The sequence below is a fragment of the Saccopteryx bilineata genome, chromosome 6, assembly GCF_036850765.1.
Source record: "Saccopteryx bilineata isolate mSacBil1 chromosome 6, mSacBil1_pri_phased_curated, whole genome shotgun sequence".
Classification (NCBI taxonomy): Eukaryota; Metazoa; Chordata; class Mammalia; order Chiroptera; family Emballonuridae; genus Saccopteryx; species Saccopteryx bilineata.
In genome coordinates this window covers 209,518,733-209,540,841 of record NC_089495.1, presented here as the reverse complement: position 1 = coordinate 209,540,841, position 22,109 = coordinate 209,518,733, and the positions used below count along the sequence as shown (strand labels likewise).

The window sequence follows — 22,109 nt, the reverse complement described above, 5'->3', positions numbered from 1 at the left end:
CCTCTCCCCCGGGGAAGGGGGCGACTCCGTGGAGTCAGTCACTTGGGTCCAGGTGCAAACCACGAACGCACGGAGTATCCCACGAACGTCACCAGAACTCAAAACTTGGTAGGATGACTTTTGAAGAACCAGTTTATTCATTACACCAAAAGCATGAACAATTTGTACTCCAAACTCTCTCGCTGGGGAGGATAAAAGAAAAAAAGTGAACCAACAAAGATGATCTTCAAAAAATAAAAAGTCCTGTGCTCACCACTAAGACGAAGTTGACCTGTTCCATCCATAGAAATGAAGTGATGGCTTAAAAACAAACAACAAAAACTGAAACGGAAATGGTCTTCCACATCGTACCATTCCGAGCTGATGCCCAGGATTCAAACCCACATATATAAAAACGGACAAAATCAGTGGCCCAACTGTACGCGGGTATTAAGGCTTCTGTGGAGGTCCCCGGAGATATGTCCACCTCAGTGCCATTCCTGTGGCCCTCGACAGGAGTTCTGAGTACTTTGGACCGGCCACAGTCAGGGGGGTGATGATGAGCGTTTTGCACACCAATATGAATTTGTCAGCACTTCGGAAATCTCTGGTGGTCTTTTTTTTTTTTTTTTTTCAAATTCAGGACCCCCGCTGGGTGTCAGGGACAACCAGGAGGAAGGACGGATGGGCATGACTTTCCAAGTCTTTGCATCTGCACTGGCCTTCCGTAGAAGTAGTCATAAAAGCAAAAAAAACCCAAACAAATAAAAAGCACCACCCACCACACTGCACAGATAGTTCATTTTAGCCTAAGCTTTTGCGAACAATCAGATTACGGAAGAGAAAATATAATACAGTCAATGACAAGGAGTCACTGGCATTACATTCCCTCCCCACCCCACAATGTCACATAAAAATGGACAACACGTTAAATAAGCATTCTGTTATTCGTCCTTAAATATATTAACACCAAAAATCATGTATAAATTAGGAAATAAATGTACAAACTATTTCACAAAGTGCTTTTTTTCTTCTTTTTTAAATATATACATGACATTCAAGAAATTCTTAATGTAAGACATTTCAGATTGAAGTTTCGGGATAACTTTCAAGTGTCCTTTCAAAAAGTATTCGTACAGCACTTAAAAAAAAACACACACAAAATACCCAACACATAAAAGGTACATTCCCAGGATGGCAAGGAATAAAAATAAACTTTAGTTTCACAGTTGTCTAAAAAGATTTAACGTTTTCAATGGGCAATTTTAGTCCCTGATTGAGTGCGAATTAGTTCTATGAAAAGTGTCAGGAAATAACAAAATCAAGGGAGATGACGTTGCTAATGTCTGTGGCATTTAGCAATTAGAACTCCTGTCTCAATAATTTAATAAAGATATGTACTTTCAAGCCCTTACCAATGTTAGGGGTTTTTAAAACCCATGTACCTACAAAATAAAAGCTTCTATCTCAAAGTAGACCTGGTGTATAAAAAAAAAAATCAAATATATATTTTTTTGTACTTTCTTGGTTGTTTTTGGAAACGATATCAGCATTTATCCAAAGGTGTTTTTTTTTTTTAAAGAATTCACAGTAAAAGTGGATATTATCCAAGTAAAGACTGATCAAATGTCCGTATTACTTAAGTGAAATGCAGTATTTCCCCCTCTGACCAGACTTTTCCAAGTTAGCTTGTCTTTAACGTCCGCACAGAATTCAGATGGGATTTAATGTCCTGGGAATGTGAAAATTACTCAAGTTTCTCTAATGATAAACCCTTTCCTTTTCATGAGGAAGAACACCATAAACCCAATGGGGTTCTTTGTAAAAACGAGATGTGCATTTCAGATATCCCTACAGAAAAGGAAATGCTTGCTTGGAGATCTAAACCAGCAGGTACTGGAAGAAGTAACATAAAATGAACAGCTTGCCAACTGTGAAAAATTTGGTGTGGCTACTTTGAGCTATTAATTTAGAAGGGGGCATACTAGAATTACTCAAATCCCAAAAATGACCATCAGATAAACAAGGGCCGGAGCCCAGGCAATGTCAGAGAACTTCCCTGTCTGCCGGTCAGCACCACGCCTCTCTGGGTTAGGCTAAGGATCCGCCACCTTCCTTCCTGGACTCGTATTTGCAACATTGTCATTGATCCCTCTTCACTTCTTAAAACAAGAACATGTGACTTTCTGGATTAATGGAACTGGCTAGAGACACAGGTCATGAGCAGGCTTTGGAAACCACCGGACAGTTCACAGACTCTCCATGTGAAATGTGTTTATCCTTGAACAGAAACAGACCCAAAACAAAGACCAAGCCCACCTCTCTGCGTGCCCCAGAGGCACAGGGAGAGGCTGCGCCCAGGGCTGTGCCAGCTGGTCCAGCTGTGAGGTCGCCCACGAGAGGCGAGAGTACAACCCCCATGACAGCTGCGTGGGGAGAGCCGGACCTAAGGTCTGTCTAAATGGATATACCCACTATGGCATCTTGTAGATGTCCCCCCGCTGGACACAGACTACTCAAGCTAGCGAGAAACACTGAGCGGAGAAGGACACAAAAAAAAAAAAAGAAAAAAAGAAAAAAAAAAGGGCAACCTCTTCATTCACAGCATGGACAGACGATACTATACACAGCACCAGACACGTCACACCATCGGAGCGCCGTCCCGCGCCCCGGTGCACGCTCGGTGCCACACCCCGCGTGAAATGTGCACGCCTCACGTGCGACGCGCGTCTATCAGAACCGCCACGGGCCCATCCACGCCGCTGCACGTCTCCACCAAGAACACCTGTCCCTTTACTGCTGGTAATTTCCATACTGGCCCTGCAAGAGACCAGGACACGGAGATTATAGTCCGTCATGAGGAGACCAGGACACAGAGATTACAGCCCCGTCACTGCAAGAGACCAGGACACAGAGATTATAGTCATCATGAGGAGACCAGGACACAGAGATTACAGCCCAGTCACTGCAAGAGACCAGGACACAGAGATTATAGTCATCATGAGGAGATCAGGACACAGAGATTATAGCCCCGTCACTGCAAGAGACCAGGACACAGAGATTATAGTCGTCATGAGGAGACCAGGACACAGAGATTACAGCCCCGTCACTGCAAGAGACCAGGACACAGAGATTATAGTCATCATGAGGAGACCAGGACACAGAGATTATAGTCATCATGAGGAGACCAGGACACAGAGATTACAGCCCCGTCACTGCAAGAGACCAGGACACAGAGATTACAGCCCCGTCACTGCAAGAGACCAGGACACAGAGATTACAGCCCCGTCACTGCAAGAGACCAGGACACAGAGATTATAGTCATCATGAGGAGACCAGGACACAGAGATTATAGTCATCATGAGGAGACCAGGACACAGAGATTACAGCCCCGTCACTGCAAGAGACCAGGACACAGAGATTACAGCCCCGTCACTGCAAGAGACCAGGACACAGAGATTACAGCCCCGTCACTGCAAGAGACCAGGACACAGAGATTATAGTCATCATGAGGAGACCAGGACACAGAGATTACAGCCCCGTCACTGCAAGAGACCAGGACACAGAGATTATAGTCGTCATGAGGAGACCAGGACACAGAGATTATAGTCGTCATGAGGAGACCAGGACACAGAGATTATAGTCATCATGAGGAGACCAGGACACAGAGATTACAGCCCCGTCACTGCAAGAGACCAGGACACAGAGATTATAGTCCGTCATGAGGAGACCAGGACACAGAGATTATAGTCATCATGAGGAGACCAGGACACAGAGATTACAGCCCCGTCACTGCAAGAGACCAGGACACAGAGATTATAGTCATCATGAGGAGACCAGGACACAGAGATTATAGTCATCATGAGGAGACCAGGACACAGAGATTATAGTCCGTCATGAGGAGACCAGGACACAGAGATTATAGTCATCATGAGGAGACCAGGACACAGAGATTACAGCCCCGTCACTGCAAGAGACCAGGACACAGAGATTATAGTCCATCATGAGGAGACCAGGACACAGAGATTACAGCCCCGTCACTGCAAGAGACCAGGACACAGAGATTACAGCCCCGTCACTGCAAGAGACCAGGACACAGAGATTATAGTCATCATGAGGAGACCAGGACACAGAGATTATAGTCCGTCATGAGGAGACCAGGACACAGAGATTATAGTCCGTCATGAGGAGACCAGGACACAGAGATTACAGCCCGTCACTGCAAGAGACCAGGGTACAGAGATTATAGTCCGTCATGAGGAGACCAGGACACGGAGATTATAGTCCGTCATGAGGAGACCAGGACACAGAGATTACAGCCCCGTCACTGCAAGAGACCAGGACACAGAGATTATAGTCCGTCATGAGGAGACCAGGACACAGAGATTACAGCCCCGTCACTGCAAGAGACCAGGACACAGAGATTATAGTCGTCATGAGGAGACCAGGACACAGAGATTACAGCCCCGTCACTGCAAGAGACCAGGACACAGAGATTATAGTCGTCATGAGGAGACCAGGACACAGAGATTATAGTCCGTCATGAGGAGACCAGGACACAGAGATTACAGCCCGTCACTGCAAGAGACCAGGACACAGAGATTATAGTCCGTCATGAGGAGACCAGGACACGGAGATTATAGTCCGTCATGAGGAGACAAGGACACAGAGATTATAGTCCGTCACTGCAAGAGACCAGGACACAGATTTTACAGCCCGTCATGAGGAGACCAGGACACAGAGATTATAGTCATCATGAGGAGACCAGGACACAGAGATTACAGCCCCGTCACTGCAAGAGACCAGGACACAGAGATTACAGCCCCGTCACTGCAAGAGACCAGGACACAGAGATTACAGCCCCGTCACTGCAAGAGACCAGGACACAGAGATTATAGTCATCATGAGGAGACCAGGACACAGAGATTATAGTCATCATGAGGAGACCAGGACACAGAGATTACAGCCCCGTCACTGCAAGAGACCAGGACACAGAGATTACAGCCCCGTCACTGCAAGAGACCAGGACACAGAGATTATAGTCATCATGAGGAGACCAGGACACAGAGATTACAGCCTCGTCACTGCAAGAGACCAGGACACAGAGATTATAGCCCGTCATGAGGAGACGGTCCTGTCCTAGCCGACAAGCGGAATGAGGCTCAGAAGGAGGTGTAAACAGGTGAACAAGCAGACAGCCTCCTGCCCAGATGTACGCACCGGGCAGTCATTGGCTTTCTCAGCAGAGGGTCCCCACGCTGGTCTAAGCCAGCCCACCCACCTACCGCTCTGTCCCTTGGCCCCTCTAGGTCCTGTTCCCAGAACTACCCACCTGGCTGCATCCCAGCACCCGGGAAACAGCCCACTGTCGGCCGAGACCTGAACTGTGAAAGGGCGACCGCCTGTGTCCAGCCACGTGTCCACGGCACGCAGAGAGGGCACATGTGAACCTCCGTGGCAGGACAGAGTTCCCGACTGCGTTTAGGATGTGAAAACCTGCTCTGACCAAGGTGAGATACACATCGAGGTCAATTTTTTTTTTTTTTTTTTGTACTTTTCTGAAGCTGGAAACGGGGAGAGACAGACAGACTCCCGCATGCGCCCGACCGGGATCCACCCGGCACACCCACCAGGGGGCGATGCTCTGCCCCTCCAGGGCGTCGCTCTGTTGCATCCAGAGCCACTCTAGCGCCTGGGGCAGAGGCCAGGGAGCCATCCCCAGCACCTGGGCCATCTTTGCTCCAATGGAGCCTCGGCTGTGGGAGTGGAAGAGAGAGACAGAGAGGAAGGAGAGGGGGAGGGGTGAAGAAGCAGATGGGCGCTTCTCCTGTGTGCCCTGGCCGGGAATCGAACCCGGGACTTCTGCACGCCAGGCCAACGCTCTACCACTGAGCCAACCAGCCAGGGCCAAGGTCAAGTTTTTAAAAACCTACAGGGTCAGAGAATAACATGCTGGAGGGGCTGGAAGCCAGCTGGCTCGTCTCATCCGCAGAGGAAACCTGGGTTGACAGACACGTGGACCCGAGCTTGGGGAAACCCCGGGAGGCTTGCCTGCTCGTAGCCGTAGGGCCGCTGCTGCTGCGCGGACGGGCCGGTCTGCGAAGCCCTGTAGCTCCCATACTGCTGGCCTTGTCCTTGCTGGTAGCTGGAGTACTGCGAGGGGGCTCCCTGGGCCGGCCCTGGGGACACACCAGAGTGAGGCCACCCCGCGCTCCGTCCCCTGGGAGGTCCCGGACAGCAGACCCACGGGCTCCGGGGGGGAGTCCACAAATCGCGAGCGCTCACTGGGCCGAGCCGCTGCCCAGCACCCCCACCTGCTGCCCAGAGCGCTCACACCACTCACGGTGGTCACTGTGACCATGGGAGCGCACAGCAACCACTGAGCACACACGCAAAAGGCAGATGGTGACCCCTCCTGCGGACACCACGCTGAAGGCTCTGGGTAAAAACCGGAAAGGCCGAGAACATTTCCAAAAAAGACGCTGCTTAATCAGCTGTGGTTGTCAGAACCTTCAACGGCCTTTCCTTCCTCACCGGTGTCCCCACCACCTGTGGGAGCAGGAAGAAGCCTCACACATGCGGCCACCTGGACACCGATTTCTCAAGGCGTCCCAAGCTGATGCCAGGTGCCGGGAAGGAGATGTGGTAGCCTCAGCGAGCTTCCTCGGAGGCAGCTTCCCTCAGCACTGAATTCCGTCCGGTTTGGGCGGATGGATTTTATTTATTTATTTTATTTTATTTTTTTACAGAGATAGAGAGTCAGAGAGAGGGATAGACAGGGACAGACAGACAGAAACGGAGAGAGATGAGAAGCATCAATCATCAGTTTCTCGTTGCGCATTGAGACTTCTTAGTTGTTCATTGATTGCTTTCTCATATGTGCCTTGACCGCGGGCCTTCAGCAGACTGAGTGACCCCTTGCTGGAGCCAGCGACCTTGGGTCCAAGCTGGTGAGCTTTGCTCAAACCAGATGAGCCCGCGCTCAAGCTGGCGACCTCGGGGTCTCAAACCTGGGTCCTCTGTGTCCCAGTCCGACACTCTACCCACTGCGCCATTGCCTGGTCAGGCGGCGGATGGATTTTAGGGACGCTCACTGAACTCACTCTTTTCATGAACTCGTCACCTAAAGTCACCCAGGTCCCATCTGGTTGGACAGCTTGTGCTGTGTTTACAGGGTTAAGTCTGCACAGCCGTCACACGGTAGCAACGTCAGGATGCCGCCCTGTGCCGCAGACAAGGCCAACCTGAGGGACAACCGACAGTGTCCCTGCCTGGCCCTCACAACTGCCCAAGTCAAGAAAGGCGAGGCACGTCCGAGTGGCTGTCCAAGCCCAGAGGAGGCCGAGGAGACGGGAGACTGAGCTCCCGGACGGTCCCAGGACAGAGAACGGCCTTTGTGGAAAACGAGAGAGGTCTGAATCCCCTGTGGGTTTAGGCCACAGCGATCGCTGCCCAGACGCTGGCTTCTCAGCTGTGACGGCCGCACCACGGACAAGGCTGACCACAGCACTCGGCCGTCCCATGGCTTCCTGCACACCTCCCACCGTTGCCCGGGCGCCCGGACGGCACAGTGCTGAGGGGTCTGCGCAGGCCGCGTCCCGCTTACCGTAGCCCGGCTGCTGGCCCGGGTAGCTCTGCTGGTTGGGGTACTGTTGCTGGTACCCCGCCTGCTGCTGGGCCGCGCCCTGCTGGTACCCCGCCTGCTGCTGGCTGTACTGGGAGCTGCCTGCAAGGGGGGGGGGAGACACAGCGTCGGTTTCTGCCGTGTGACAGTAAACGTGGCTGCAAACTGGCCACCAGGAACGGAAAAGCGAGCGACGGGCGTGCTCTACACACCACCGCCCTCCGCGCCCAGTGCCCACAGGGACATGTGGGGGCCGCTTCCAGGAGGAGGCCACCCTGCTGCTCCCCGTGTCCACCCACAGACAGGGGCGCCGTCGCCGGGGGCGAGTCCCCGAGAATAGCCCGGGACGTGGGGTGTGTGGGTGCATCTCACCGGGGGCGAGTCCCTGAGACAGCCTGGGACGTGGGGTGTGTGGGAGCGTCTCACCGGGGGCGAGTCCCTGAGGACAGCCTGGGACGTGGGGTGTGTGGGAGCATCTCACCGGGGGCGAGTCCCTGAGGACAGCCTGGGACGTGGGGTGTGTGGGTGCATCTCACGGGGGGCGAGTCCCCGAGGACAGCCTGGGACGTGGGGTGTGTGGGTGCATCTCACGGGGGGCGAGTCCCCGAGGACAGCCTGGGACGTGGGGTGTGTGGGAGCGTCTCACCGGGGGCGAGTCCCCCAGGACAGCCCGGGACGTGGGGTGTGTGGGTGCATCTCACGGGGGGCGAGTCCCCCAGGACAGCCCGGGACGTGGGGTGTGTGGGTGCATCTCACCGGGGGCGAGTCCCCGAGGACAGCCCGGGACGTGGGGTGTGTGGGAGCGTCTCACTGGGGGCAAGTCCCCGAGAATAGCCCGGGACGTGGGGTGTGTGGGAGCGTCTCACCGGGGGCGAGTCCCCCAGGACAGCCCGGGACGTGGGGTGTGTGGGAGCGTCTCACCGGGGGCGAGTCCCCGAGGACAGCCTGGGACGTGGGTGCGTCTCACTGGGGGCGAGTCCCCGAGAATAGCCCGGGACGTGGGGTGTGTGGGTGCATCTCACCGGGGGCGAGTCCCCGAGGACAGCCTGGGACGTGGGGTGTGTGGGAGCGTCTCACCGGGGGCGAGTCCCCCAGGACAGCCCGGGACGTGGGGTGTGTGGGAGCGTCTCACCGGGGGCAAGTCCCCCAGGACAGCCCGGGACGTGGGGTGTGTGGGAGCGTCTCACCGGGGGCGAGTCCCCGAGGACAGCCTGGGACGTGGGTGCGTCTCACCGGGGGCGAGTCCCTGAGGACAGCCCGGGACGTGGGGTGTGTGGGTGCATCTCACCGGGGGCGAGTCCCCCAGGACAGCCCGGGACGTGGGGTGTGTGGGAGCGTCCCTCAGCTCTCTGATCTCAGGGACAGCCAGCAGGGCCGACACTGCCAGGCATAACTTCCAAACCGGAGGATACGTCCATGTGACTCGGGAATGTCAGGAAGAACTGGGTGCCACTCCAGCCCTGCCCAGCCACCCGTCCCCACCCACAGCCACCCATGAACGTGAACATGGTCTTCATCTCGCTTTGACTTCACACGGAAGGACAGCAGCCCGCACACCTGCCCTGGCCCTCGGCTTGGCCGGGAGACTCTGCCCGGGCGGCCCACAGGCCGCAGTGCCCCATGCACGCTTCGCGGCGGGCACCGGCTCTGTCCAGCCTCGGCCACTGCGAGTCTCAGGGACAGAAGACAACAGGCTGCCTGGCTGCCCCACAGTGCCCTGCAGGGGCCCTGGCGGTGACCACACTCCCACCTGTCACCCACAGTCCCACCTCCCCCCAGCTCTGCCCTGGCCCCTTCCTGATGTGGGGTCCACTGTCACATCAGTGCTTCTCACTCTGTCGGACCCCACAGGGCTCCCGACAGACGCTGCCTCCTGGGAACGACCCAGGCCCAGCTCCCCACACCCCGCGGGTCCTCACCCCGCTGCGGACAGATCCGGTTACTGGGAAGCTCTTTGTGTTGGCTCCCTATGTGACTGCACTCGCACGAGACCCCCTAGAGCAGCGGTTTCCAACCCTTCTCACCTCCTGGGTCAGACAAACGCATGACTAAAATTCCACGGCACACCAAAAAATACTTATTTTTTGCCGATCTGACAAGAAAAAAAAAACCAAAACAGGTACAGCTCTGTCCATTCATGCTGGACAGCCACTGTTGTGTTGCCTGTTGACATTTTTCTACTTGACCATCTAAGGGAGAAGAGGTCAGGGCCCCCAACTCAGCAGTCAGGTGGTGCGCTGTCAGCCCACCGGTTGGAAACCGCTGGCCTCGAGTATCAAACCCACAGAGACAGAGTCGGCGGTGGGAGCCCACAGGGGGTGGCGGTGGGGATCAGTGTCTGCCTGTGGGACAGCTCCAGGCTGAGAACATGAACAGTTCCAGAGACGGACCAGGCTGACAGCCACACAGCAGTGTGAATGTCCCAATGCTACTGAGCCGTATACTTAAAAACGGGCGGGGGAAACTTTTTTTAATGCAATTTTTTTAAAAAGCCACCAAACCATGGGTGTTGACGAGTCCTTGTTCCTATCTGCTGCTCCTCCCTCGCCAGGAGCCGCGTTGTGGCCTCACTTCCCCACCTCTGGCTCCCAGAGCAGGAAGCCCGGCACCTGACCCCTGAGACCTCACCATCCCAGGAGCCGACGGCTGCTCCTCTCTCTGGGGAGTGAGGGCAGCAGCTGGACCTTCCCTCCGTGGGCCAGGCAGCTGGCACCCTCCCGAGAGCCAACTGCAGGTATTTCTTCCCAACTCCCCTCTGGCGGTGGCTGCAGGCAGCCGGGTGGGGGCCCGCAGCAGAGAACAGGCAGCTGCTACAACCTGGGGCTTTCTGTCCGGAACGCCTGCCTCGCACACGTCCCCTCCTCACCCTGACAGGTGGCCATGCAGGGGCTGCAGGCCCCCTCGCTGTCCACCTCTGAGGTCAGCCTGGCACCAGGGCCTCTGTGATCTGGCCTCCTGGCTCCGTGACTGCCCCCCTGTTCCTGGCAGTGGGGACATCTCTAGGGGCATAAGCGTGGGTGGTCTGGGGGTGACAGGTGCCCTGGCAGTGGGGACATCTCTAGGGGCATAAGCGTGGGTGGTCTGGGGGTGACAGGTGCCCTGGCAGTGGGGACATCTCTAGGGGCATAAGCGTGGGTGGTCTGGGGGTGACAGGTGCCCTGGCAGTGGGGACATCTCTAGGGGCATAAGCGTGGGTGGTCTGGGGGTGACAGGTGCCGAGACCTGCACATCCTGCAGGCGGCCAGGACCCCTTCTGCACGTGGCTCCCTGTGAAGCCCACTGACCCACAAGCTGGACTTTTCTGTCTCCTCCCTGGGTCCCTCGGCAAAGTGGGCCTTCGGGGTCCACTCTGCACACACAGTTTTGTTGTGGAGCAGAGTCTGGGCCCTGTGACCTTCACATGGCCAACTGTCCCGTTTCATGAATTCAGCAGGCGCATGGGGCCCGGGCCCAGCCTGACCGCCCGCTCCCAGAAGCCCTGCCCTCTGTTCCGAGCGTGTCCAGGGCCTGCGAGATGGCCTCTGGGTCAGGGCCCTTCCCCCCGCCCCCGCCACGGCGCTCCTTACCCCCCTCGTAGTAGTGCTGCGTGGACTCCTCGAAGGAGCGGTCATAGCTCTGCTCCGAGTAGGACGACTGCTGGTAGGCGTAATCGCCGTGCCCTGCAAACAGGACGGCAGTCAGGGGCCTGACCTCCAGACCCGGGACGGCCGTGAGCCAGACGGGCATTGCTTGGGGTCGGGCAAGGGCTCTGCTGGGCACGGACTGGTTTCCCCACAGATGGGGCCGATGAAGGAACCCACCGTGGGTCCCCTTAAATAAAACGCAGGCAGCCAGGCTGCCCTCGGGTTCCTGAGTGGACGGACTCAGTGCCCGGCACAGGAGCAGCACTAGTGGCCGTCGGCTGTCAGTGTTGCTGCACGATGACCCTCTCGCTGTCTGCTCTCGGGGGTAACCCGTGGCGGGTCCAGGCCCTCAGAGTCCTTGTCACCATCATGTGGCAGGCCCACGTTGCCACGCTGGTCTCAGCCTCCCCCCCAACCTGACCACGGTTCCCCATCTGGGGAGCCCCTCTCCTCCCGGGCCCTCCCCTCCGACCACTGTCAGTGCCGCCTCCAAACACCCGGGACTGTTGAAGATGACCGCAGGTGACAACTGAGCAGCAGGCCGGGTGTGCCACCTTCCTGAGGGCATGTCACAGCCGCGGCGTCCCTCCCGTACAGGACCCACGGCCACCTGCTCTGTTCAGAGGGCAGTGCAGCCTGGCCCGGACTCCACTGCCTCTCGGGGGGGAGACGAGCAGCCCAAGGAGCTGAGTGGCTGCGTTCGGTGCCGGAAGCTTCTCTGGGCAGAGATGGGCTTCAGCCCCAGATGCACCCGGCACCGAGTCCGGTGCTGCCGGCGTCAGGGGTGGGAGGCGGTGGCCCCCAGCCTCACCGTCGGCGTAGTACTGCTGGCTGAGCGGCTCCGAGGCGGCCTGGCCGTGGCCGTACTGCTCGCCCCCGTAGTAGTCCTCCTGGCCCAGGTACTGCTGGGACGCGCCTGTGGGTGGCGGGCCATGCGGCCGGGTGAGCCTGGGGCCTCCGTCCCACAAACACCCCCGCGATGAGCCACACGCCACACGCCCCGCCACGCCACCCCAGAGACACCAGCTCTCAGTACCCTGGACCGTCCGCGCAGACCCAGCTGCCCCCGACGTGGCCGTGCTCCTGCCAGTGAGGCCACAGCAGGCTCCGCCCTCGCCCCCCCCCCCCAAGGCCCCGGCTTCACACATCAACCTGCCGTGCCCCGCGGCTCCAGCCCCCAGTCCTCGCACAAGGACAGCACGCCGCGGGCTGCGGGCGCAGGGCAGTACCTTGCTGGGAGGGCCGGTAGGGTGCCAGGGGCCGCTGCCCCATCATGCTGCTCCCCTGCCCGCTCTGGCCCATCATGGCGATGGGCGGCTGGCCCTGGTAGTGCTGGCTCCCGCCCTGCGCCGAGTTGTAGTGGGACGCGGTGGCCTGCTGATGCATCATGGACACTGGGCGACACGACAGACCCGAATAACCCCGGGGGGCTCCTAGGGCGGCCCCTCACCCAGACCCGCCCGCGCCCTTCTCCCCGGCGAGCCCTCCTGCGGTCCTGCAGGTCCCCGAGACTGTCCCCTCCCTTCCCCGTCACACTTCCCGACTCTCACAACGTGTGACACTCAGGAAACGCGGCCCGGCCGGCTCCCAGGCCACCCCGGCACCCCAGCCACCTGGCCTGTCCCCTCGAGTCACCCTGTGCAGAACCCGCGAGCTCAGTGGGGCGCGAGCCGCCTCAGAGGACTGAGAAGGGTGAGTTCCGTCTGCTTGATACACTTTATCTCTGATGTATCCACAATGTGACCGTTTCCAACACGTGGAGTTAACGCTGAACCTTGAGGAGACGCCGCACGCCTTTTCTGCGCTAAGCCTCTGAAACCCGCGTGTCTGACAACCGTGGGGCGTCTCATTCTGGACCTGGTGCTCCCCAAGTGCTCAGCGCCGCGTGAGGCCACGTGGTGGACGGCCTCACTCTCGGAGCCCAACTCGGGGAGAACGGCCAGGCCCCTCGGCCGCCCTGCACCCTCTCACCTCTGACCTCAGCCCCGTCCTCTCAGCAGGGGACAGGCAGGCAGCAGCCTCCGCCCCCCACGCTGGGCCCCACCCGGCCTGTCCCCACCCACCTCAGCCCCGGGACGCTCCCGGATGAGGGTGGCCCTCGGACCTTGTCCTCAGCCCCTCCGGCACCGTCCCAGCCTAGGTATGACCTGCGTGCTTCAGGGGGTCGCAGGGACCAGTGTGCGCGCGAGCTCAGGCCAGGGGGGGCGTTACCTGGGTTGGACTGCATGTTGATGTTGGCCCGGGACACGTAGTTGCTGATGGCCCCCTGGCCCTGCAGGGGCACACTCTGCGAGGTGGGTCCCGAGTGGCTGTAGCCGGGCCCTGAGCCGTGGCCGCTGCCCGACATGCTCATGGAGGTCGTGGGCAGCGTGCTCTGGGCTGTCTGCTGCATGGACACGTGGTTCGGACCTGCAGGAGGGACAGGGGAGGGCGCCTGACCCATCGAGAGCCACCTGTGACGGTGGGCCTGGCCTCTGCCAGACACCCTGGGCTCCTTCAAGTACATGATTTATCTGTGCTATCCACATGCCAACGGCCACCAACAGCTTTCGACCCGCAGAGAGGAGCGTCTCTCTGGTCAGAAAGTCCCCACGGGTCCCAGGCTCCAATTCGAAGCGGCCCAAACAGGGGGTGTTGAGCCGCGGCGGGAGATCAGGAATGGGGACTCGACTCTTCACGTCACCCCCACCCCAGGCTCCTGCACCGGCCGGCCTGTAGCCAGGCCCTCCAGAAGGAGAGGGGTCTCCCACGCTCAGCCCTGCAGGGCCACCGGGGCCTGCGCTGGTGACACTGTTGCAGGAACAGGCCCTGGTGACACTGTTGCAGCAACAGGCCCTGGTGACACTGTTACAGCAACAGGCCCTGGTGACACTGTTGCAGCAACAGGCCCTGGTGACACTGTTGCAGAAACAGGCCCTGGTGACACTGCTGCAGGAACCAGCTGCAGCCCCAGCGCCCCTGCACCCCCCCGACTGCTCACCGTTGCCGATCTGGCCCTGCATGAGAGAGGAGGGGGGCAGGCCGGTGCCAATGGCGTCGCTGAGGCTGCCCTGGGAGTGCAGGCCCTGGCTGGAGCCGCTCTGGGTCAGTGCTGCGGGGCCCAGGTTCATGTTCTGGGTGGGCGGCTGTGGGCAACAGGAGGTGACGGGGCGGAGGTCAGCCCCAGGACAGCCACCAACCAGCAGCCTCTCCGGGGGCTCGTCCAACCGACTTCCCTGGTGACGGGAGGACCCGCCCCGTCCCCTGCCCTGTTGGTGACCTTGGCTGTGCCCGATGAGGCCACAGACCTCTGCTCCCTCCCTGGCAGTCGGGGGCAGTGCCTGACTGTGCTGGGCAAGGCGGGCCCCGCCCCCCGGGACTCACGGCAGGGAGCAGAGACTGCATGTTCTGGTTGGAGTCCGCGATCGTGGCCAGGTAGACCAGGTTCCGGTGCAGGATCTGCTGATACCTGTGGGCAAGGGGCGTGTGACGAGCGGGGCGCCCGTGTGTCACAGGCAGGGTTCACCCAAGACAGCCCGGGGGACGCTGGCCCCAGAGGACACACGGGGACAGGGCCAGCAGCAGGGTGCTCCAGCCCAGGTGGGCCAGGTGGGGTGCGGGCTCCGTCCAATGGTAAAATGCTGCAGAGACCCCAAGGTGGAGGCCAGGGGAGAGGTGTCACCCAGACTCTTCAGAGAGGGGGTCCAGGTGACCCTAGCTAACTCTAACCCCCTGCCCCCCTGAGGAGGCGCTGGAGGGAAATGACAAAGCCCAGGTTGATGTGAGAACCCCCAGGTGGGTGACGGCTGCTCACATGTCACTTCCAGATGGCTCTGATGCCCAGCGTGGGCACCTACTCTGTGTCTGGCTCTGAAGGTCCTACCTGGATGGAGCTCTCGGTCCCCTGGCCTATCTGCCCGCTGCTCACAGAGCCACCGGCAGCGTCCAGCCTGGGCCTCCCCGGCGGTCCTCTCTCCTCACACACTTCCCACCCCACCAAGAGACGAGCTTGACCAGTGCGCCCAGGCCATTCAGTGCCCCCAGGGCCGGCCCCCAGCGCTGGGCGAAAGCGGGGTCTGCAGTGCCCGGTGGCCCCCCGGCTGGGCGAAAGCGGGGTCTGCAGTGCCCCCAGGGCCGGCCCCCAGTGCTGGGTGAAAGCGGGGTCTGCAGTGCCCGGCCGGCCCCCCGGCTGGGCGAAAGCGGGGTCTGCAGTGCCCCCAGGGCCGGCCCCCAGTGCTGGGTGAAAGCGGGGTCTGCAGTGCCCGGCCGGCCCCCCGGCTGGGCGAAAGCGGGGTCTGCAGTGCCCCCAGGGCCGGCCCCCAGTGCTGGGTGAAAGCGGGGTCTGCAGTGCCCGGCCGGCCCCCCGGCTGGGTGAAAGCGGGGTCTGCAGTGCCCGGCCAGCCCCCCGGCTGGGCGAAAGCGGGGTCTGCAGTGCCCCCAGGGCCGGCCCCCCAGCGTTGGGCGAAAGCGGGGTCTGCAGTGCCCCCAGGGCCGGCCCCCCAGCGCTGGGCGAAAGCGGGGTCTGCAGTGCCCCCAGGGCCGGCCCCCCAGCGTTGGGCGAAAGCGGGGTCTGCAGTGCCCGGCCCCCCGCTGGCACTCACTGGGCACACTCGGCGGTCTTGCCCTTGCTCTGATGGTCCAGGATGCACTGGATCAGGTGGTGGTTCTCGTCCAGCATCTGCAGGGGAAGCAGATGTGAGTGAGGGCACAGGTGTGTCCACGGCGCCCTGCTGGAGGTCAGGGGGCACGGGATCTGCCAGCCACTCGCTCCACGTCACAACACTGCCGTCAGCGGTGGGCGTTCGGCGTATGAGCTCAGCCCCCAGGACGAGCTCCTCCCACAGCCCCATGTTCCTTCCGCAGCCACCTCCCCGGGGGCAGGTCCCAAGTCCTGCCACCTTTAGAGGGGGTCCCAGAGCCCCAGGGCCCCCGAGCTCGGAGCGTCTGCCTAGCTTTGCCCTCTTCCTCCTGGGCCCTTCCCTCCACCAGGCTGTGCTCAGCTCTGCCGGCCCGAGCGGGGGAGGGAGGCCCTGGCAGGGGACAGAGGGGCCGCCTACCCGCCCCTGTGCCGGCACCCCCGTGCTGGCACCCCCCTGCAACACGACTGCTCTGGGTCCTGCTCCTAGGGAGCCCTGAGCCCAAACCTGCCCACAGAGGAGAGACCGGGGCACGGAGGGCCTGGCCCTGCCCGCCCCCTGCCCCTCAGCCTCCGCGTCCCCAGGGCTGGTCCCTTCTGCTCTGAGTTTTATTTACAGTCGACTTCCTGCTCCCCACACTCCCCCACTCTGCCCACCATGGAGGTCACGTCCCGAGTGGAGGAATTCCCACCTTGTCTGAGGAGCCGGGGAGAGCCACCAGGGGGCACTGTGAGCCCAAAGCTGCTCTCCCGGCTCACCTGGGGACAGGGGACAAGGGACAGGTGAAGGGCACTCAGACCATCCCAGGAGAGGGCCTTGCAGTCACTCCCTGCTTGGGACCGTCTCCTCCAGAATAGTTAACAAAGGAGAACTGGGACAGAGCGTCCTCTCCCTGGGGGGGCTGCCCCTGGAAGGCAGCGGGACTCCCACTCCCCTGACCCGTAATGGGGGCAGGAACGCTCTCCCGAGGACACAAGGACACACTGATACATTTCTGCACGGGATGTTCACTTCAGCATCATCCCCCAAAAGCTCCAAAAGGGAGGAGGGTACGGGGGCAGTGCCAGGAGACGCATGCAGGTTCCGGCCCAGCCGCCCGAGGGGCTGAGCAGCCTCACCAATGGGTCTTGTAGACTTTTATCAGCCTGAGAAAAACGTTACAAGGTTTACCAGCACGAGAAAACGTTACAAAATCTGTCAGCCTGAGAAAATATAAAATGTTAAAAAAAGGAAGATAGTAAAATAGGACACAGAGTACTGACTGTCCCCGCTGAGTTAAAAACACTCAACTCAGGAAAAAAGGCAAGGACTTGTGGGGACAAGGCCACGGGGATGCTGACCGAGCCGCTGACCCCTCGCAGACCCACCCCCAGCAGCGAGGGACAGAAAAGCAACCGCTCCCAGGGACGAACGGGGAACAGCCACGCCTCCAGCAGGATTCTAGCACATGGCCCAGTGGGCGAGGACTGGATTAGCAGACCCCAGGGTGCTGAATGTGACACCGAGCGGGAGGGGGAGGCTGAGGACCGTCCCCATGGCTCTCCTGGCAGGAAACCGGGAAGAGGGGACTCAGGGGGCAGGGAAGGCGTCTCCAGAGAAAACAAGAGCCTGGGAGGACGCACAGGCAGGACAGACAGCACACGCCCTCCCCTGCTCTGTGCAACATGTGAGGGCAGTGGGGGGAGTAGGCACCACCACCGAGAACCCAGCTTGTGGGCCCACAGTTCGGACTCCAGCCTCCAGCACCGCGGCAGGAGCGCCTGACTTTATGCGCCTGTCTGCAGCAGCCGGAGCCAGCCGAGACAACAGACGACGTCCGGAACTGAAAATGTCTAAGGGGCAGCCACTTGGTTTAGCGATGAAACGGGCAGGAGAGTGACGCTGGGACAGGGAGCAGAGCAGGGGGCGGAAGAAACACCCCACTAGAAGCACACCCCACTAGAAGCACACCCCACTAGAAGCACACCCCACAGCACTGCCCGACTCCCCGTGTGCACACACAGACTCGATGAGGACAGAATCTGACTGGGACACGAGCAGTGGCAGCAGGGAAAGCTAGCTCTCTCGGGGCCACCACCCAGCTGGGGGGCCCGTCCCCACCCACCCCAGACCCTGGGGAGAAAGCGCTTTCAGGAACAACTGCCGGACAATCAGGTGGCCGAGTGAAGGGAGGCTCCGAGTCCCCGGGCCGTTTGCTGTTGTGGGGACAGCTCTCATTTTTTAAAATAGCCAGTGTGCCTTCCTTTACTAAATTAGCCACATTCTTGAAGATGACGAGGTCCGGAGCTGCGAGAGCACAGGGTGCCCACGCCCCACCCAGACGGCCATCCTCTACCCCTCCCCCCTCCCTCCTCCGGGCCCCTCTTCCTGGGCATGAACAGCAGGGCCGGTTTTGACCGCTCCCTGGCCCTCAGACCCTGGGCCTGGCACCTGCCCTAGCTGGTCTCACTTTCCTATTCCAGACCCACGTGGCAAACACCCCTGAGGCCTGCTCACCGGTCAGCTCTGTCCTGTTCCCACGCAGCTTGTCTGCCCCTGGACAGGTGCTGGAGTGGGGGGGGGAGCAGAACAAGAACCATCCCTCCTCCCGCTGAGAAAACCAATCAGGAACCCCTATGCCAACAGTAACAATGAAACTTACCCTAAGCCACTACCAGTGCCGTGCTTCAAGGAGGCACCTGCGTGCCAGGTAAGGTCTGGTACCCAGGGGTCCCCTCCAAGGAGTCCAGGCCGGCCATACAGTTCATGGAGATGGCTGCAACCCCACCGCTGGCGGCGGGGACAGCACTGGGCAGCAGGGACTCCCCGGTCCCCAACCAGTGGAGAGCCACACAGGACAGGTCTCGGCCTGCAGGCTAGCTAGCTAGGACCAAAGGCCCACAGGGCTTTGCTGGGACACTGTCTATCTCCACCTCAGGGGCCCCTGAAGCTCTCCCCAAAGCTCATTCCCTTGTCCGGAACACCCCTCCCCACACATCCTCTGTTCTGGGTTACATGGTGTCCCTCAGACTATGTTCCGTCCTAACTCCTGGCAGCCGTGAATATCCCGTTATTTCGAAATAAGGTCTCTGCAAATGTAGCGAAGTTAAGATAAGGTCAGACAGCGCTTAAGGTGGGCTGGAACTCCTACGACTGGTATCCTTACGAGAAGAGGGAAATCTGGACAGCGAGACACAGAGAGGAGAGGCCACACGAGGCAGAGAGGTGGAGATGGGGTGTGCTGGATCTACAAGCCACGGCACACTGAGGACTGCCAGGAACCCCCAGGAGCTCAGGGGGAAGCATGGTCCAGAGCTTCCCTCCGGAACACCAGAAAGGAACCCGCCCTGACAACTTGACGGTGGGCTTCCAACTCCAGAGCCAAGAGAATACGGGTCTTCTGTTTTAAACCGCCCAGTCTGGCGACTCCCTAGGGCAGCCAAAGGAAACGAGTGCATCTACCTGGTCCAAACACTTCTGCTGACGTATCGACCGTCACAAGACTCCGGTGTGTACTGGGCACTGACCGTGCCAGACTGGGACACAGCAGACGTCAGTGACTTGCAAATCTGGGAGCCCAAGCCATACGTCAAAACGCCACCCTCAGTACATGGCTGTCAAGGAAGAATGAGGGAGGGGGCATTTGCATGGGGCCTTGAAGGTTGCGTAGGAGTTTGCCTGGCAGAATCCTACCCAGATACGCTCTGAGGACAAGCTGCATTCATCCTGCTCCCTTGCTACCAAGCAGCTTCTGAAAAAGCCTGGCTTTTGTCAATGCTGTCAGCCTGAGTGTGGGACACACCCTCCATAGAGCCCCAGTAGAAGAGCCTGGGTACCTAACTCCACTGTCAAATCACCACGCCCATACACAGCTCACTAGTTGAACCAGGTGAAATCAGATGACAGCTTCAACCAAAGCCCCGTTTCCAACGGTCAGCAGGTTTCCCGATCTGATGTCTGGGTGCTGCTCTTTTGCCTGGAAAATTGAGGGGGCTTCACTAAAAGGGAGGATGCAAAGTGCAAACAACTGGGCGAATGCTGCAGGCAGAAGTGGCTTCCCGCACAGCAACTCTGCTCTTCACACTTAATGCCCTTAAAAGCCAGGGTGCCCGGAGACCCCCAAGATCGCCAACGTGTGTCTCCAAGCCAAATGCTGGACCCTCCGCCTTGCCAGGTGCTCCCCCACGGACAGACCCTGGAGCCACTGCCTGGGTTTGGCTCCTGGCTCCACCACTAACCAGCAGGGGCGTAGCGTCCCTCCGCCCCGGTTTCCTGATCTATAAAAATGACACCGATAGCAGCTGCGACAAGGAATTAACAGCCGCGAAGCCCGTCGAACAGTGCCCAGTATGCGGTCAGCACCACGTCCGTGTTTACGAGCAAATAAAAACGCCCCACTTTCCAAGTCCGGGTTTTGCTGCTTCTCTCAACTGGCCTCTGCTCTTGGGAGTTTACCGAGGCTCCTCATTTGTCAAAACCAGACACAGCAAAGGTCGTCTCTAAATAGACAAGGTCCACAAGGCCCTGGCATCACCAAGGAAGAGGAGGCACAGTCATGGGGGCGACTCCCGGGAACCAAGGAATACTGCCTTCAACCCCGCTAACGGAGCTTAGAAACCAGCAAAGCGACCGAAAACGTGGAGAAGATCCCATCGGAAAGGCTCACACCATTTTTCCTTCTGAACTTGTAGAGGGAATCAGCTGAAAAATTTAAATCTCAACTTCAAAACATAAGGTTTTGGCCCAGGCAGGATAGCTCCATTGGTTAGAGCCGGGGGTGGGCGCACAGAGGTTGCTGGTTTGATTCCCCCACTGTCAGGGCACATACAGGAACAGATCCATGTTCCTGCGTGTGTGTGTGTGTGTGTGTGTGTGTGCGCGCGCGCGCGTCTCCCTTCCCCACTCTAAAATCAATAAAATAAACATGAAAAGAAGACAAACAAAAAAACCTTAAGGATTTTGTTGAAGGTGCCTCCAATCCATGCACACGTTACCTCCAGAAAACCACAGGGCCAAACTTACAGGCGCCAGGAAAGTGGGGTAAAGCGTATCTGTCAAGTTTCTGTTAGGTGAGGAGGCTGGCCCTGGTGTCAGGCTGGAAAACAATTTGACACGCGCTTAAGCGCAGCGAATCTTGGCCAGCAGGTCGACCCCGCAGGGTGTTGCGCGCTTCTCAAAGGACAGCGGATAAGCAGGAAAGGCCTTGCACACTCAGTACGCGCCCCTTTGTGCCTTACGGAGAGGCGAGCGTGGACGGCTGCAGGGCCGGGTCCCCATCGCCCCCTGTGCCCCCTCCACTCTCCAAGCTGTGCGCTGAGACCAGGGGCCGCCACCACACTGCGCCACTGCCCCCGCGCCTGGCGTGGCCTGTTTCAGCCTTGGCCCACAGCCCCCACCACGCAGACACCACCCACGGGCACCATCTCTAGGGTGTCCAGCCCCGCGGCGCAGAGTACCTCAAGGCAACAGGTCTCCACTGCGCCCGGCTTGGCCCACTGACACGACCCCTTGGACACCATCCCGAGGGCGCGCGGCCCAACGTCCTGCACCCCGGCCCGCGCCCCCCGACCCCGAAGGCGGCAGGTCCACTGCGCCCGGCTTGGCCCGCGGACACCATCACGAGGGCGCCTGGCCCCGCCGCCCCGCTCCCCGGCCTGCGACCGCCAAAAGGTGGGCGGGGGCCCGACTTGGTGCGGACTGGCGGCAGGGCGTTCGCGGGGCCCCCGGGGTCACGGCCGTCAGCTGCGCCCCGGCTTTGTTCGCGCCCTGCGCCCGCCGGCTCCCGCGCCCCAGCCCCGCGCGCGCCCGCCCGCAACCCGTGTCGCCCCCGGCCCGCGGGCTCCCGCCCACCTTCTGGATCGTTTGCTGCGTGACCTCCCCTTTGCCTCTCGGCCGGGCAGACGCGAAGGCCACCGACATGGTCGCAGCGCGGGCTTAGCCCGAGATCATCGGGGTTTCTTCTCCCGCTGCGCTCCGCCGCCCGAGGTGTTCATTCTCCGCAGTCACAAGGGGGCGGGGGCACGGGGGGACCCGCCGTGGGCTCGTCCGCCCCGCCGCTCCGCCGCGCTGTCCCCGGGCCCACCGCTGCGCTGCCACGCGCGCTGCCAGCCCCTGACATCCAGCTTTGCGCGTCGCACCCAGGTGGCCGCGCCGCGTCCCGCGCCCGGCCCACCGCCGCTACGGCGACCCCCGCGTCTGGCCGCCGGTGGTTCGGCCCGGCCCCGCCCCGGCGCGCGCACGTCCTCCCGGTGACGACGACGCTGCTCGGCGCCGCCTGACGCCAGCAGC

The 22,109-nt window shown here is 60.0% G+C and overlaps 1 protein-coding gene across 1 annotated transcript; it reads right to left on the bottom strand.

Annotated features, from left to right (window-relative positions):
* Positions 1-114: 114 nt before the first annotated feature.
* On the bottom strand, positions 115-22,021 carry SS18L1 (SS18L1 subunit of BAF chromatin remodeling complex). The gene is made up of 11 exons (XM_066237106.1): positions 21,672-22,021; positions 15,807-15,883; positions 14,590-14,674; positions 14,207-14,351; positions 13,438-13,635; positions 12,456-12,620; positions 12,038-12,142; positions 11,170-11,262; positions 7,586-7,705; positions 6,031-6,158; positions 115-2,799 (listed from the first exon to the last, which is right to left on the bottom strand). The coding sequence occupies exons 1-11, from the start codon at positions 21,738-21,740 to the stop codon at positions 2,773-2,775; spliced, it is 1,212 nt and encodes a 403-aa protein (XP_066093203.1). The 5' UTR covers positions 21,741-22,021; the 3' UTR covers positions 115-2,772.
* Between the last annotated feature and the right edge of the window lie 88 nt (positions 22,022-22,109).

Excerpts from the sequence above, each read along its gene's own strand:
- SS18L1 (XM_066237106.1), bottom strand. The coding sequence starts at position 21,740 with ATGTCGGTGGCCTTCGCGTCTGCCCGGCCGAGAGGCAAAGGGGAGGTC. Across the intron at positions 12,621-13,437 it reads CAACATGCAGTCCAACCCAG|TGTCCATGATGCATCAGCAG; the intron begins GTAACGCCCCCC and ends CGTGTCGCCCAG. Across the intron at positions 6,159-7,585 it reads GGGCCAGCAGCCGGGCTACG|GGCCGGCCCAGGGAGCCCCC; the intron begins GTAAGCGGGACG and ends GTGTGTCCCCAG.